General features: G+C 57.7%; 1 protein-coding gene across 1 annotated transcript; it reads right to left on the reverse strand.

Annotated features, from left to right (window-relative positions):
- Positions 1-6361: 6361 nt before the first annotated feature.
- On the reverse strand, positions 6362-13114 carry SLC9A5 (solute carrier family 9, subfamily A (NHE5, cation proton antiporter 5), member 5; the record flags this gene model as incomplete). The annotated part of the gene is made up of 15 exons (XM_010151960.1): positions 6362-6828; positions 7121-7252; positions 7476-7545; positions 8084-8254; positions 8383-8509; positions 8655-8743; positions 8838-8967; positions 9662-9732; positions 9863-9952; positions 10503-10705; positions 10871-11091; positions 11224-11401; positions 11682-11760; positions 12044-12207; positions 12812-13114. Coding segments are annotated over 15 exons (2495 nt in total), but the record flags the coding sequence as incomplete, so codon positions are not given.
- Between the last annotated feature and the right edge of the window lie 361 nt (positions 13115-13475).

A 13475-nucleotide genomic window follows, 5' to 3' on the forward strand; every position in this document is an offset into this window, starting at 1 on the left:
CGGCCCGCCCCGGCCAGGGGTGAAGAGCTGCCCGAAGCGGGGCTCCCCCAGCACAGCCGGGCCCCAGCCCCTCGTCCACCTCATAAACCCTCGGTGTGTCACCCTCCTCGGGCCGGGGGATGCTCCCCTCACACCCCTGCCTCCTGAGGCAACAGGCCCGAGGCTCCTCAGGGCTGGGGCGGATCCCCGCTTCCTGGCGGGTTTTGGGGAGTTTTGGCAGTTTGGCTGCCTTTGGTCAATGACACCTCACGCAGAGCTGGATTTATAGACTAATCCAGGCACACGCAAGGAAACTGCTAGATTTTTTTTTTCACTCTTTATTGCACTATTTAGTCTCTGTAATTTCCTGTTTGCTTCAAAAGCTATTTTTGCTGGGGGGGAGGAATCAAACATCTCTAACGATTCTGTCCGTTCCCTAGCAGGAGAAAACAAAGATGGGAATGAGCCTAACAGGGGTCAGGGATTAACTAGGCGGCAGCAGCCTGGCTAACCTGCTCCCTCCACAGTCCTTCAGTCCCGGCAAGCGCAAGCTCGTGCTCCTTCACCGGCAGGCTCCCGTCAGCCAGCCCTGCACCACAGCGTGTGAAAACATCATAATTCTTGGCCTTCAGAGTTGTATTCTTAGCTTTTTTTTTTTTTCCCCCATCTTTCTGGGATACCTTTGCAAAGCTTTTGCCAGCTTTCTCCATGAATAAGGATGCCCACTGAAAATATGTCTATCTACAGACACGTATGTGGTAGACAAGAGAATGTCCTGTCCCTGGGAGGTGAGGCGCTCTGAGAAAGCATGCAGGACCCGAAGTGTCCAGGAGAAATCGGGAGGGGGTGATCCCTGCATGAGTGATGCTTGCATGGTGCCAGCACCAACCGTGCCTAGAGGCGGGCTCTCGGGGCAGCTCTGAGCCCACCATTCATTCAGCTGCCTGTGAGAGCCTCAGAGCCCCAAAACCACTGGGGACCTGCACACTGTGAGGCCCCAGGTATGTGCACAGCCCAGAAGCCAACCTCCCCCCAGCCAGCCAAGGAGCCAAAACAAACTTTAACTGGCCCTCTGACTTCATGTGCGCTCAGCTGGGCTCCAGAAGGCAAAGCTTGTGCACGGGCAAAGATCGCCCTGCACTGCTGAGAGGGAAGGCACAAATACAGCAGACCTGTCTGCAGAGTCTGGGCTCCACCAGGACCCCACGACAAGAAGATGGGGCACTCTGGCCTCTCCAAGCCCTTCTTCGTGGGCTGCCCACAAGCTTGGGACAACCTGTGGTCTGATGGAGACCAGCTGGGCTGGTGGCCACCTCCCCAGAGTGTCCTCAGCACCCTCCCTCTCCAATTAACCCACCACTGGTTTCATTTACCTTCGGGGCAGCCTGGCTGTGTGGCACTGGATGGCAGGAGAAGGTGAGGCGAGAGGAGCCCAGGTGGCTTCTTCAGGGATCTTTGCCTTCCCTGCGGCCGTGAGGAAGAGCTCTGTCTGGCTGCAGGGAGGATCACAACTCTAGGATCTGGGGTTCTTGTAAAATCAAAGCCCCCACCGTGTCAGCATCCATCCTGGCTGTTCTGCAAGAGTCCCCAGGAGCAGCAGCCTGGCCATGCAGTCCTCCAGGACAGGGAGTTCCACAGCCACGTTTCCTCCTCCACGCAAAAGCAGAGAAATCTGAACCATGAAGCAGGGGGTGGATCACTCCACCCAGCTCCTGCTGACCTAAAGATCTTGCTGATCTTGCCTGTCCTCAGCCCGTCCACGTTGCAGCTTGTTCAGCCGGGGTGCAGGGAAAGCCTCCTGGCCAGCCCTGCACCCTGGCAGGTGGCACAGTCACTGGAGAGGGTCCCCAGCTCTGCAGGGAGCCTGGGGACGTTCACCGCCGGCAGACGGCGAGGAGACACAGGCGAGCCAAGGGGAAGGGGCTGGCTTGACACGCGCCGGAGGGGTGCAGCGCGAAGCACAAAGGCTCTCCCATCCTGGCCGCTCTGCTCTGGAACGCAGCATGGGAACTGCTGCCCAGTACAAATCTGTTCCTCATTATCTGTCCCGGCTGCCGACTGATCCGGGCTCCATTACCAGCCACACGCTGCATGGCCCTGGCCAGCTCGCATCCCATCAGTCGAGCAACTTCTGCACGACTTCACCAGCCAGCACAACGGGGCAGAGTGGGGCCACAGCTGGCATCCACCCCTCTGGAGGTAATTCCGGAGTGAAAACGGATCCTTGTCTCCACCAACAGGCAGAGGAGACTTCCAGTGAAAGCAGGGAGCAGGGATGGCAGCTTCATGTGCCAAGAGCAGGAAGGCAAACACTGGAGAATTCAGGAGAGGTGTTCAGTCTGATCATGTCCAGGTGAGACGGGTGCCTGGGCAGACTGACAGGAGCAGGAAGGAGCAAAGAATGGAGTGATGTATCCCCAAAATGGATGTATCAGATGCAATCAGACTGAATTCTGTGTTTCCCTTCCTGCTGTTCTCCATGAAAACGTGAGCATGGCCGAAACCTCTGCCATGCTTTGTGCCTGCTGGAGCCAAGTGGGAGGTGAGAAGCTGGGCTCCCATTCACCAGCTTCCCACCGCTTGTGCCTGTATAGGCCGGCGTGAAAACATCACACGAGGGTGTCAGAAGCGCTCCAGAAATAGAGCAGAATGGAAAATCACACAAGGTTGCCCGTGAGTCAACAGTTCCCTTGCTGCAATGGAGAACATGAAGCTGGCAGGTTTAAGGGAATGATTATTCCTCTTGTCTTGGTACTTCTGTGACACAACTGGGTACTAGCTCCAGTCTGGGCCCCCCAGAACAAGGTATAGATAAATAGATACAGGTATATCAGAGAGTACCAGCATCAGGGACACAAGGCAAAGAGGAGAGCTACCTATGAAGAGAAACCAGAGCCCAACTCTTCTCAGAGACACACCTGGAAGGACAAGAGGCAATAGCAACAAGCTGCACCAGCGGAAATGCTTGCTGGGCACAAGGAGAAAATCATTCTGCCCAAGAGTGGGGCAGCTGTGGTGCAGCTCTGGGGCAGGGAGATGATGCCACCTCCATCCTCGCGGGCTTTCCAAACCCAGCTAGACAAGGCTCTGAGCTACCAGCCCAGCATGGAGCCAGGGTTGGATTGCAAACCTCCTGAGCCATTTCCAGCCTAAAATTCACCCGATGACCCAACACACATTGTGCAGTGGTGATTTTAAGAAGGGATGCTTAGCTGACATGGGAGAAGGCCAACACCAAGCCGTCACCCACAGCTTGGCTCTTCCATCCCACTGATGCCCCTCTTCCCAGAGCTGCCTTACATCCGCTGCTGACTTCACAAGTTGTGGTGCCATGGAGAAACTGGAGGAGCTGAGCATTGGAGAAAGTAAATCACTGTGGAAAAAACGTGCAGGTTTAATGGCAGGCTCTAAGGAGAAGCCTGCATGCAAAATGAAGGGTCTGCGATAGCCAGGCAGCGCCGGAGTGGGGTTACCTATAATAACAGTCAGAGGCTTGTGTGTTCTGGGTTACAGGCTGACAAGCAGCTCCTCTGGTTATGCCTTCCTCTGCCCTGGAGAAGCAGAGGTTTGGGCACATGTGTTTGTGGTTTGGCCCTGTTCTTGTATTTTTCCACTGAAGCACTTTAGTATTTTTAGGCTGAAGGAGACGGCTCTGTGCTATGCTGGAAGGATCGGAGCCACTCTGTGCAGGCAGGATGCTGCCTGCTGTCTCCCCCTGGGAAGTGAAATACAGGGAGTGAAGCATGAGAATAAAAACTGATAAAAACCTGTGGAGAAGAGTGAAGTTGGAGCCCCTATCCCTGGTCACAACATGGCTGGGGTGGGAAGAGAGGGCTCCAAGTTCGCCGGCTGCTGGCATGCACACACATTAGCTGCTGGGCTCAGATGACCATGTGAGACAGCAGCAACCAGCCCCAGCGTTTCCCAAAGCCGATGTGTCTGCTTTTCCTCCTCTGAGGACCTGACCACCACAGACCCACTGCTTCCAGGAAAACAACCTGGCCCGCACCACCTGGGGCACTGCCAAGGGGATCGTGTCTGCAGGAAATGCTGGCACTGAGGTCCGGCACGTGGAGCAAGGCCTAGCCAGCATCTCTGGCTGGTGGGATGCGAGGCAGTTGGGAAACATCAGGAGGAGCAGGAGCTTCCAGAGGGACCAGTACAAAGCTCTCAGGGCTACGAGCTGTACAGGGACCCTGCCAAAAAGGACCTGGGGGAGACGGTAGATGGATACAAGCCAAATGTTGATCTTGTGAATCAAGCAAACCGCATTTACCCTCCTTCAGGAGAAGCGGAGCCAGCAGATTGAGGGAAGAGCAAAACCAACACACACCAATGCTGGGGTCCAGAATACCCTGAAACAGACCCATTTGAACCATTTTTTTGGCAAAGAGAGAGGAAGTGTGGACATGGGAAGGTCTGGGCTCCCAGCACCCTGGTGCTGTGTGGGCAGGCACGACGGCGGGCAGTGAGGGCCTGGCTGCCTGCTCCCGAGGCACGGCCTAATGCCGGCTGCAGACGAGCTTCTGCTTGGAAAGAATTTCACATTTTCCGCAAACATTATTGAAACTAGGAAATCCAGTTAGGCACATTGAGTCTGTGAGGAGGGCTGCGGCCTCGGGTGGAGAAGAGCAGAGAGGCACAGGGACACGGTGCCTGCGAGGGAGAATGAACCAGGAGACAGAGGAACCAGGACGCGCAGAGGTTCCCAGGGAGCAGAGAGACCAGACCGCGATGCCTGCTCCAACTCCCATTTATTGAACATTACAAAATACTCTGCATATATTTTCACATTAAAACAATATTCTTGCAAATAAGATATATTAAGTCTTGAGTCATTCGTGGTGCCCATGGCTACAGAAAACACTGACCCAGCTAGAGATTTAGTATGGCCCAATATCAGAAATCAAAACCAGAATAAGGCATACCAGAAATGCAAACCTATATAAAAACCTTTTAAAAACCTCATGCTCATCTGGTGGGACGGGTACAGAGCAGAACGGCCTTGGCTGAGCCCCGCTAGCAGTACCGGGGGGGTTCCGCCGGCTCACGTGCCCCATGTTGGGCTCACTCACCCAGTGCATCTACGTGTCCCCTTGACACGTGCTGTCTCAGCACTCACACATAGCTGAGGCAGGCAGTTATTGACCTGCTTTGGGGCCTTAACAGCACAAGTTCCCATTCTTCCCGATGAGGAGTGTCCCCAAACCTCCTGTGTTGCCGGTGCCCAGCTGCTGTGCTGAGCCTTTGCATCCTGAGCAGTTCTTGGGGAGAAATTCCTGGCCCTTATGGTCACACCAGGAATAATTCACCATGTGGGCCATTGCCACGGGGTCCCACTGCCCTCTCAGGAGGGACTGGGGGTGGCTGGGAGGCAGGTGGTGGGGACAGACCTTTGAAGATTCACTCAGCTCTCGCCCATCACCCCTGTTCCTGATGTACATTCATACCTGCTGCTTGCACCATTCCTCACACCATGACCAGCCCTCCCAGCTGATGGGCCCCAGGCAACTGGAGGGACTGGGATGTGGGCAGGATGAATGCCAATGATGCCGTGCAGGACAACTGCCTCCTAGAAAAGCCAGAAAGCTGAACACGGCAGCTAGTGGGAACACATCCAGACAACATGCGTGAGGCTGGCACAGCAGGTTGGCTGCCAGAGGAGTCCCTGTGCGTAGAGGTTCACTAGTCTGGCTCCTCATGGAGCCAAACCCCAGGAGCAATGCCCCCAGTCCTGAGAAGGTCATGGCTTTGCCTCCGTGGTACCTTCGTAACCCAGGGACTGCAGAGCTGCCGTGGCAGGGAACACATCTCCGGCCTCTCAGCTCAGCTCCAAGAATGCTGTGAGGAACCAGTGCTGTTGCCACCTGGAAGTCAGCAGCTCAGTCCCAGGGTGTGGATGGGCTCTTGTGCATGGTCCACTGGTCCCAGCCCTCTTCCCAGAGGTCTCCTACTCACAGCCAGGCTGGAGATGCTCCAACACACGAGTTAGCCAGCACTCCTACACCTCAGGACAACACAGCCACGATAGGGTCAAGGCCGATTGGGATCCCAGCCCTGGAGGAACATCTCTGGCCTCCTATCTGCAGAGCTGTGTAGGGACCAGAGACGAAGAACGAGGTTTGGGGTCTGTGCCTCCCTGGGTTGATGGGCTCTGGTACCTGCTGTTGCAGCACAAAGCTCAGTTATCAACCAGTTTTTCATCAATATGTGCTTGAGCAAAGCCCACCTTGGAGCGCAGCTCCAGTAGGAGTACTGAGTTCTCCTGCCAGTCCTGGAGTTTACGGAGACACATACAAGCTTTACAATGCAAGACAGCAGAGCAACCAGGGGGTCCCGGCCCATCTGCAGCCCCCAGCCCCTTCCCCATCCACAGCCAGCCTCAGAGGTGGCTCGCTCTGTTGAACATCAGCCACCTCTGCTCAGTGGTGGGCTGCATCCTGCCCTGCTCCTCTGTGGCCATCAAAGGCTGCAGCTCCTGCTGCTCTGCACCCTCCGGGCTGCTGTCACTCTGCGACCGCCTGCTCTTCGAGACGTGGCTGGGGAACTGGAAGCAGGAGCTCTGCTCCGGCATCACCTGGCTCGCAGACTGGGGTTGCTCCTCCAGCACGGGGCAGGCAAATCTCCTATGCTGAGGTCCACTCTCGATGCCGGGAGGGGAAGCGATGCTCTCCAGGGAGGAGATGCTTTGGTTCCACGCCTTCTGCATATCCACTGGCACAATTTTGGTGGTCTCCGAGGAGACGTAAACAGCCAGATCAGCCTGGTCTCCTTTCCACGGCAGCTCCTTCTCTGCCAAGGTGGGCGATGGTGGGATGATGCAGGGGCTGGGGCAGACGTCCAGGCTGCCTGGGGATGCAGAAGGAGGGACAGTGAGAGGGATGTTGCACAGCTCTTGCTCTCTCCCCGGGCCCTGCAAACATTGCAGAACCAACCACTACCAAATGGCCAGCTGGCCTGGGGAGGCAGGAGCCACCAGGAAGGCTCTGCCGTGCTTCCACAGCCACAGAGAATGGCAATTCTCCCATTTGTGCTCTGCTCACTTTGGTTTTGCACAGGCCAAGGCGACTTTGCTCCCCATGTGGAAGAAAGACAACCTACCCAACAGCAGCTGCCCAGGTGTGGGTGCATCCATGCTTACCACTAGTTGTCTTTCCCTGCAGGACCTCATCGGTGGCTCGAGCAATGAACACAATCCCTTCATCATCCTCCCTCTCTGTCTCCGAGCTATCGCTCTCCTCCTCCTCTGAGCTGACCATCACCAGGACAGGAGCTGCAGCCAGATGGAGGGAGTTGGTTTGGAGGATGGGACAACCTTGGGGGGAAGGACTGCACCCATGGGAGAAGGACTTGGTGCTAGCACCACCCTGGGTGCTGGCATGCCACTGAGCTAGCAGTGGACAGGCACAGAGGTCTGCTCCTATCCCATCGATCCCACCCCACCCCACCAGGTCCCCTTTCCAGGACCTGCAAACCTCTCCTGCCATTGTCCTTACCCGCCTCCTGCCAGGGGACGTTTCTGTGTGACTTCCCATTGGGTGCCTCGCTGGTCAGAGAGATGTTCTTCTGCAAAGGAGAGGGACCATCTGGGACCCTGTGCAAACCCTTAACCCCAACTCAGGTGGCCCTGCAAGCCAGGGGTACCCCAGGGACACAGATCCCCAGCCCAGCTAGGTGGCCACTGGCAGTCAGTGGTTCCTAGTCCTTAGGCATTGCATCTTCATGGCCCTACAACAGACAGCTCGGCTGCAATGGCCTCAAAAGCCTCCAAATGAGAGAGGGCACCTAAGGCTCAATTTAAGGTGCAGTGCTCCACTTTTTGCTGAGTGCTCTTGGAAAACAAATATGGGGGGCTTGGGACCACTTTGCCCAGGGAAGAGCCACCCCACAGCAGTGCTGGTGTGGTGGGAACACGTGGACATGGGACACCTGCGTGCTCACACACAGCACAGGCAGGACTGAGGTGAGATGAGCCACTCTTCCCACCAGCTCTGGAGCTACTGACACCCTGCAGCATCTCACTTAAACCTCATATGCCTCCATGTCCACAGCCTGGGGGAGACCAAATCTCTAGGAAGGGAGCAGGCATTTGGGGAGCGCTTGCCTTTTTCCTGCCCTTTTCCTTCAGCCTGGCCTTGCTCTTGGAGGAGCAGACGTTGTGCTTTGTGGACTTGAAGGTCTCCAACCGCCTCTTCATGTTCTGCCGGAAGATTTCTTTATCTTGGCGCTCTTGTTTATCTGGAGAGATGAAGTGACGGCTGTAGCTGGCCTTGTACTGGCCGAGGGAGAGGCAAAGAGACACAGGGTGAGCAGCTGGCCCTTGGAGCATCCTCCATCCCTGCTCCTCTTGCGGGTGCTGCTACCCTCGGGGTCAGCCGCACGCCACGGCCGGGGGGTGCTCACCCGCCGGCGGGGCTTGTAGAGGCTCCCTCGCAGCACATGGTGCATGGCAGCATCTTCCTTGTCCCGCCGGCTTCGCACCGTGTCAATCACCTGCAGGTCCAGGCATGCACCGCTCCCGCTCTCCCTCCTGCAGGAGAGAGGGAGATGTATGGAGATGCTGGGCTCCATGCCCACATCCTGCCAGCCCTGGTACAACCCACCCCTGGGGAAGGGGGCAGCTGTGGGGGTCCAGCGAGGTGTGCCCAGGAGCCTGGGGGGATGCTCATACTCACAGGAGGTTTGTGACTGATGACTCCGACATGGATGTGCGGCTGGGCATGGACGGCAGTGCCAGCTTGGCAGCCGAAAGCACATGGCCACCCTGGGAGGTGGGAGAGCAAGGCTGGCATCGGGGCAGCAAGGGCCCAGCTGGGCTGGGGGGGTCCCACTGCCCAGCCCCCACTGCATGCCCCTACCTGATCAACAAAGCTGATGGCATCGCGGATGTTCAGCTTGTAGTAAACGTCCCAGATCTCATCCCGCAGCCTGTAGGCAGATTTCCGCATCAGGAGCTGGCTCAGGTACTTCTTGTCAAACTGTTCCCATCTGCCATGAGAGGAAGACACAGGTGGTTTAGCTCCCACGGGGCACCACGGCCAGGTACCTGCTGCCCACGCAAGGTTGAGGGTTCAAAGCGTGGAAAAAGCAGGCTGAGCACGCAGGACCCGGCTGTGCCCAGAGACACACTGCTGGGAAAAGCAGGCGGACCCTTCATCCCTGTGCAAGGGGAAGCCAGACACCAGCAAGACTGTGGGAGGTAACGGGAGCAGGACTGGTGCCAGCATGGCTGCCCATTGGAGTGCTTCCCCTCCAGGAAACAGGCTTTTTGCATCCTTTTCCTGTCGCCGTGCTGCAGATAAACACTGCCCAGGCTTTAACAGGGCTGTTCCACCCTCAGTGCCCAGCGCAGCTCCATCCATGGGGAGGCACAGGGCCACTGCCACCACCATGGCCACCCCACAGCTCCCCAGCAGCTCCAGCATGGGCAAGCAATGCCAGCTCTCACTGCACCCCCAACCGACCTCTCTCAGGGTGCTTTTGGGACCTTGGTCTGCTGCACAACAGCAGCCAGATGGTCCCCTTCTAGATGGACTGGTGGACAGACATACAGCCTTCCTGGTCCTGCTGCCCTGCCTGCCACAGGGGTGTCCTCCAGCAGGGACCCTGCGGTGTCCCCGTGGCTGGCACACATCCCCCATCCACCTGATGGCTGTCAGAGGATCCTGGCTAAGACACTCACTTGTCCCGCCAGTAGTGGTAGCCGTGATGCCCCACAATGTCCTCCACTGCTGCCAGGATGTGGTCAAAAGCCTTGAGCAAGGAGAAGAGGGTGAGAGGAGTGGCAAGGCTGTGAGTGCCCCAAGGGTGCCGAGGCCACACATCGCCCTTGCCCAGCCCCAGCAGTGTGGGGAGCCGGGCAGCCTCCAGCATCAGCACCTACATGCTCATGCAGCTCCTCGTTCAGCGTGGGCTTGTGGTGGTCGCTGCGCTTCACCTTCAGCCACGTCACCAGGGGCTTGATGGTGAGGCCCTGGAACGGCAGGAGAAGGCAAGGGAAAGACTAGGAGGGAGAGAAGGTGCATGGCTGGGGCACGGGGAGCAGAAACAGCATGAAGTGACTGGGGACAGCAGCTGTGCCGGCCGTGCATGTCCCTACCAACCTGACTCCCTGCACCTAGGACCTGGGTGATGGTCCTGTGTCCTGGCAGGTAGCGACCATGTGGTGCCCCTCCAGTCCCCTTCCCCTAGGATTGCATCCAGTCCTGCAGTGCAGGAACCCCAGGCCCAGCAGCTTTGTAAGGAGAACAGCCTGGCCAGGCACATGCCATTGCTGCTCTTGGAGCCAGTCCCAGAACAAGAGGCCAGCTGGGAAACAATGTGGGCCATGGCCCCATCATCACCATGGCGGTCCTGCACACCAGCCTGGTGACGGATGGGTTGCCAGGACTCACCGAGGACCAAAGGTCACTTGGAGAGAGTTACTTGCCCCAAGCACATGTCCCCAGGTGCCCGCCTGGCTCCCCAGGCCAGCTCTGGGGCGAGAAGGCTGCACTGGAGGAGGGCACGGTGCCCATCCTCACCTGCACAATGACAGTGAAGAACACCACTACGATGGTCGTGGCCACAAAGTAGTCCTTGGCTTTCACCTTCGCCCTGTCCAGCAGGATGACCAGGGCAAAGGCCACGGCCCCGCGGAGGCCACCATATGACATGACCACTTGGTCAATCCTGTCCAGGGGGATGAGGCGAAAGCGGTTGAGCACACAGGTCTGGAGGACAACACCTAGGGAAGAAGGAGAGCCTGGGATGCCGGCTGAGACTTGCCTGCTCCTGGAGGTGGGGCAGAACCCCAGCCAGGAGCCATGGCTGGCCTCACACCCCAGCCTTTCTTGGGGCATCCCACTTTTTGGCATGACAAGGGCTGGGTGCTACAGTGGGGCAGACTGACCCACAGCTCTGAAGAGCAGGATAAAGAACAGGGTGCCCAGCACCAGTGCTGTGTCCCATGCCCACTTGGAGGTGTCCACAGCCGAGATGCCCAGAAACATGAAGATGATGGTCTCTGAGCTGCTGGCCAGTGTCTTCATGGTGTACTTGACGGTGGTGCGGGATTTCTGGGAGATGTTGGCTTCCACATACTTCTTGCAGCAGATCCCACAGAAGGTGACTCTGCAGAGAGGCAGAAGGAGCTAGCATAACCCTAGGGCGGGATGAGTAGTGGGTCTGCTTGCCACCTCTTGCTGCTCAGCACTGCAACCCTGATTTCCTGTACCCCCCTCCGTGGGACATCCTGGTACTCACGCCAGGATGGAGGAGAGTGAGACCATCTCGGCAGCAAGGTATGCCACGTAGGCCAGGAGGAAGACGAAGAGTGGCTCGATGATGCGCACACGCTTGGTGAACCGCGTGATCAGGGCCAGGAGGAAGGCGAAGAGCAGCCCCACAGCCGTGCCCCCAAGGCTCACCAGGAAGAAGGAGGCTGGTGTGAGGGAGAAGACTCATTTGCATCATAAGCAAGTGAGCCTAGCTCCTGAGCCCACTGGCCATGCCATGCTGGGCTGGCCAAGCCCTGCACTCCCTCCTGGTCCCCACCAAATCAGCCCATCATGATGGCTGACATGTGACTGCCTGGATGGAGGTGACAGAGCTGTGGTGCTCAGTGCCCACCGCACGGTATGACAGCACCCGTGCTCACCCCCCACCCTTCCACCCCAGAGGAAGAGTTGGAGGGGCTGCTGGGTGGTTGGGCACATACTCACCTACCCCCTTCACGTAGTCTGTGGCATGGATGTGTGCTGGGCCCAGCTCCACAAAAGAGTTGAAGACCTTGTACAGCACCTGCAGGCAAGGCAAATCCCTTGGAGAAGGCAGGATACCCTGCTTTGAGAGGGACCCTGCTTTGCAGGCAGGATGGGCCCTGCCAAAGAGGCATGGCCTGCCCCAAATCTGCCAGGTGACACGGCTCATCTCGGCAGGCAGAGTCCCTCAGGGCCAGGAGGAGACCCAGAGAGCATCCCCCCTGGCTTGGGGATGTCACCTGCATCCTCTGCCCATCCTGAGGGATTCCAGCACCCTGGCCCACATTGGGCTCCACTTTAGTGTCCCGCAAGCTCCAACTCACCACGGTGACAGCATCGTTCAGGAGAGACTCGCCAAACACGATGATGAAGAGGGTCTCGTTTACGTGGACCTCTTCGAAGACAGCCAGCACTGCCACGGGGTCCACAGCCGAGATGAGGCTGCCAAACAGCAGGAAATCCATCAGCCCAGCTTCAACGCCTGGATCTGCTAGGACAGAAGGACCGGGCTCAGGCAGAACATCTGCCCCAGAGCCCCTCACCAGGCTGAAACAAGCCTGTCCCTCATCCGCTCCCAGCAACTTGGCCACAGCATCCCAGCTTGGAGCACAGCCTGGGAGTGCTCCCAGACCTCCAGGGACCCCCAAGCAAAGCAGAGTTCAGCACATCCTTGCTGCAGCATGAGGGGAGCAGGGCTTGGACATCCCCCCGGCATATATGCACCAAAGGATGCTCAGCATCTCCACCTCAGTGCCAGGCATTGGGTGCCTCGGGGTTCAGGAGGATCAGAACACAGCCCAGGCCAGCCAGGGCTGGTGGCTACAGCCGAGGACAGAGAATATAGCAGTGAGCCAGCAAAGCTAGCCAAGGTCGGCGACAAAAATAGCAAAGACATGAGTCAGCTCAGTACTGAGCAGGGCCTGTTTGTCCTGCCAGAGCACCATTCCCAGGATGCCAGGACCCTGCTCCTGCTATACTTCCTGGGAATCCACAGCAGGGCCCGGCAGCAGGCTCTGAACTTGGGGGTGTTTTATACCCTCCAGCCCATCTTTTGGAGATGCAAGCCAAGCTGGGCAGCCCTGTGCACCCACCCATGAGCCCAGCTCCGTGCAGCCCCCAGAGCGCAGTGCCGGTGGTGAAGGAGTTCCAGAGCGTGCCAACCACCGCGTAGGTGAGGATGGCACCGATGTTGTCGAAGAACAGCCGGCTGGGCATGAAGTAGCCCGAGTCTAGGACGATGGGGGGCAGAAGGAAGAGGAAGAACATGTTGGGCTCCAACTGGTACTCAGCTTTCTTCGCCACGGCCAACACAATGCCCCCCAGGCCCAGCCCCAGCAGGATGAGGAGGCAGCTCTCTGGGACGATGGATGTCACTTTCCTTGACAGGTGGAAAACTAGAGGGAAAGGAAGAATATGAGCATCAGCCAAACAGGCATGTGGACAAAGCATCCCAGATCCACAAGCCCCACAGAAGGGTTGGCTGATGCATGACGGAGCCCAGGGTGGACAAGGGAGCACCTCAGGCTGCTTCATGGCCATGTGTGCGCAGAAGACCCTGCAGCTAGCTCCCAGGTCTGGATTTCAGGTCCTCAACTCTTTGGGATCTCCCTCTCCTCCCCAGACATTGCCTACTAAGCAACGCAGCCATGCATTTTGCTTTTCTCGGCCTCTGGTATCTGCACTAAACATAAAAGCAGCCAGTGAGTACATTTTCAGTGCCAGAAGCAATGCCAGCTGCTGTTCAAGCAAAGGCAT

The sequence above is a fragment of the Eurypyga helias genome, unplaced genomic scaffold (assembly GCF_000690775.1).
Source record: "Eurypyga helias isolate BGI_N326 unplaced genomic scaffold, ASM69077v1 scaffold27975, whole genome shotgun sequence".
Lineage (NCBI taxonomy): Eukaryota > Metazoa > Chordata > Aves > Eurypygiformes > Eurypygidae > Eurypyga > Eurypyga helias.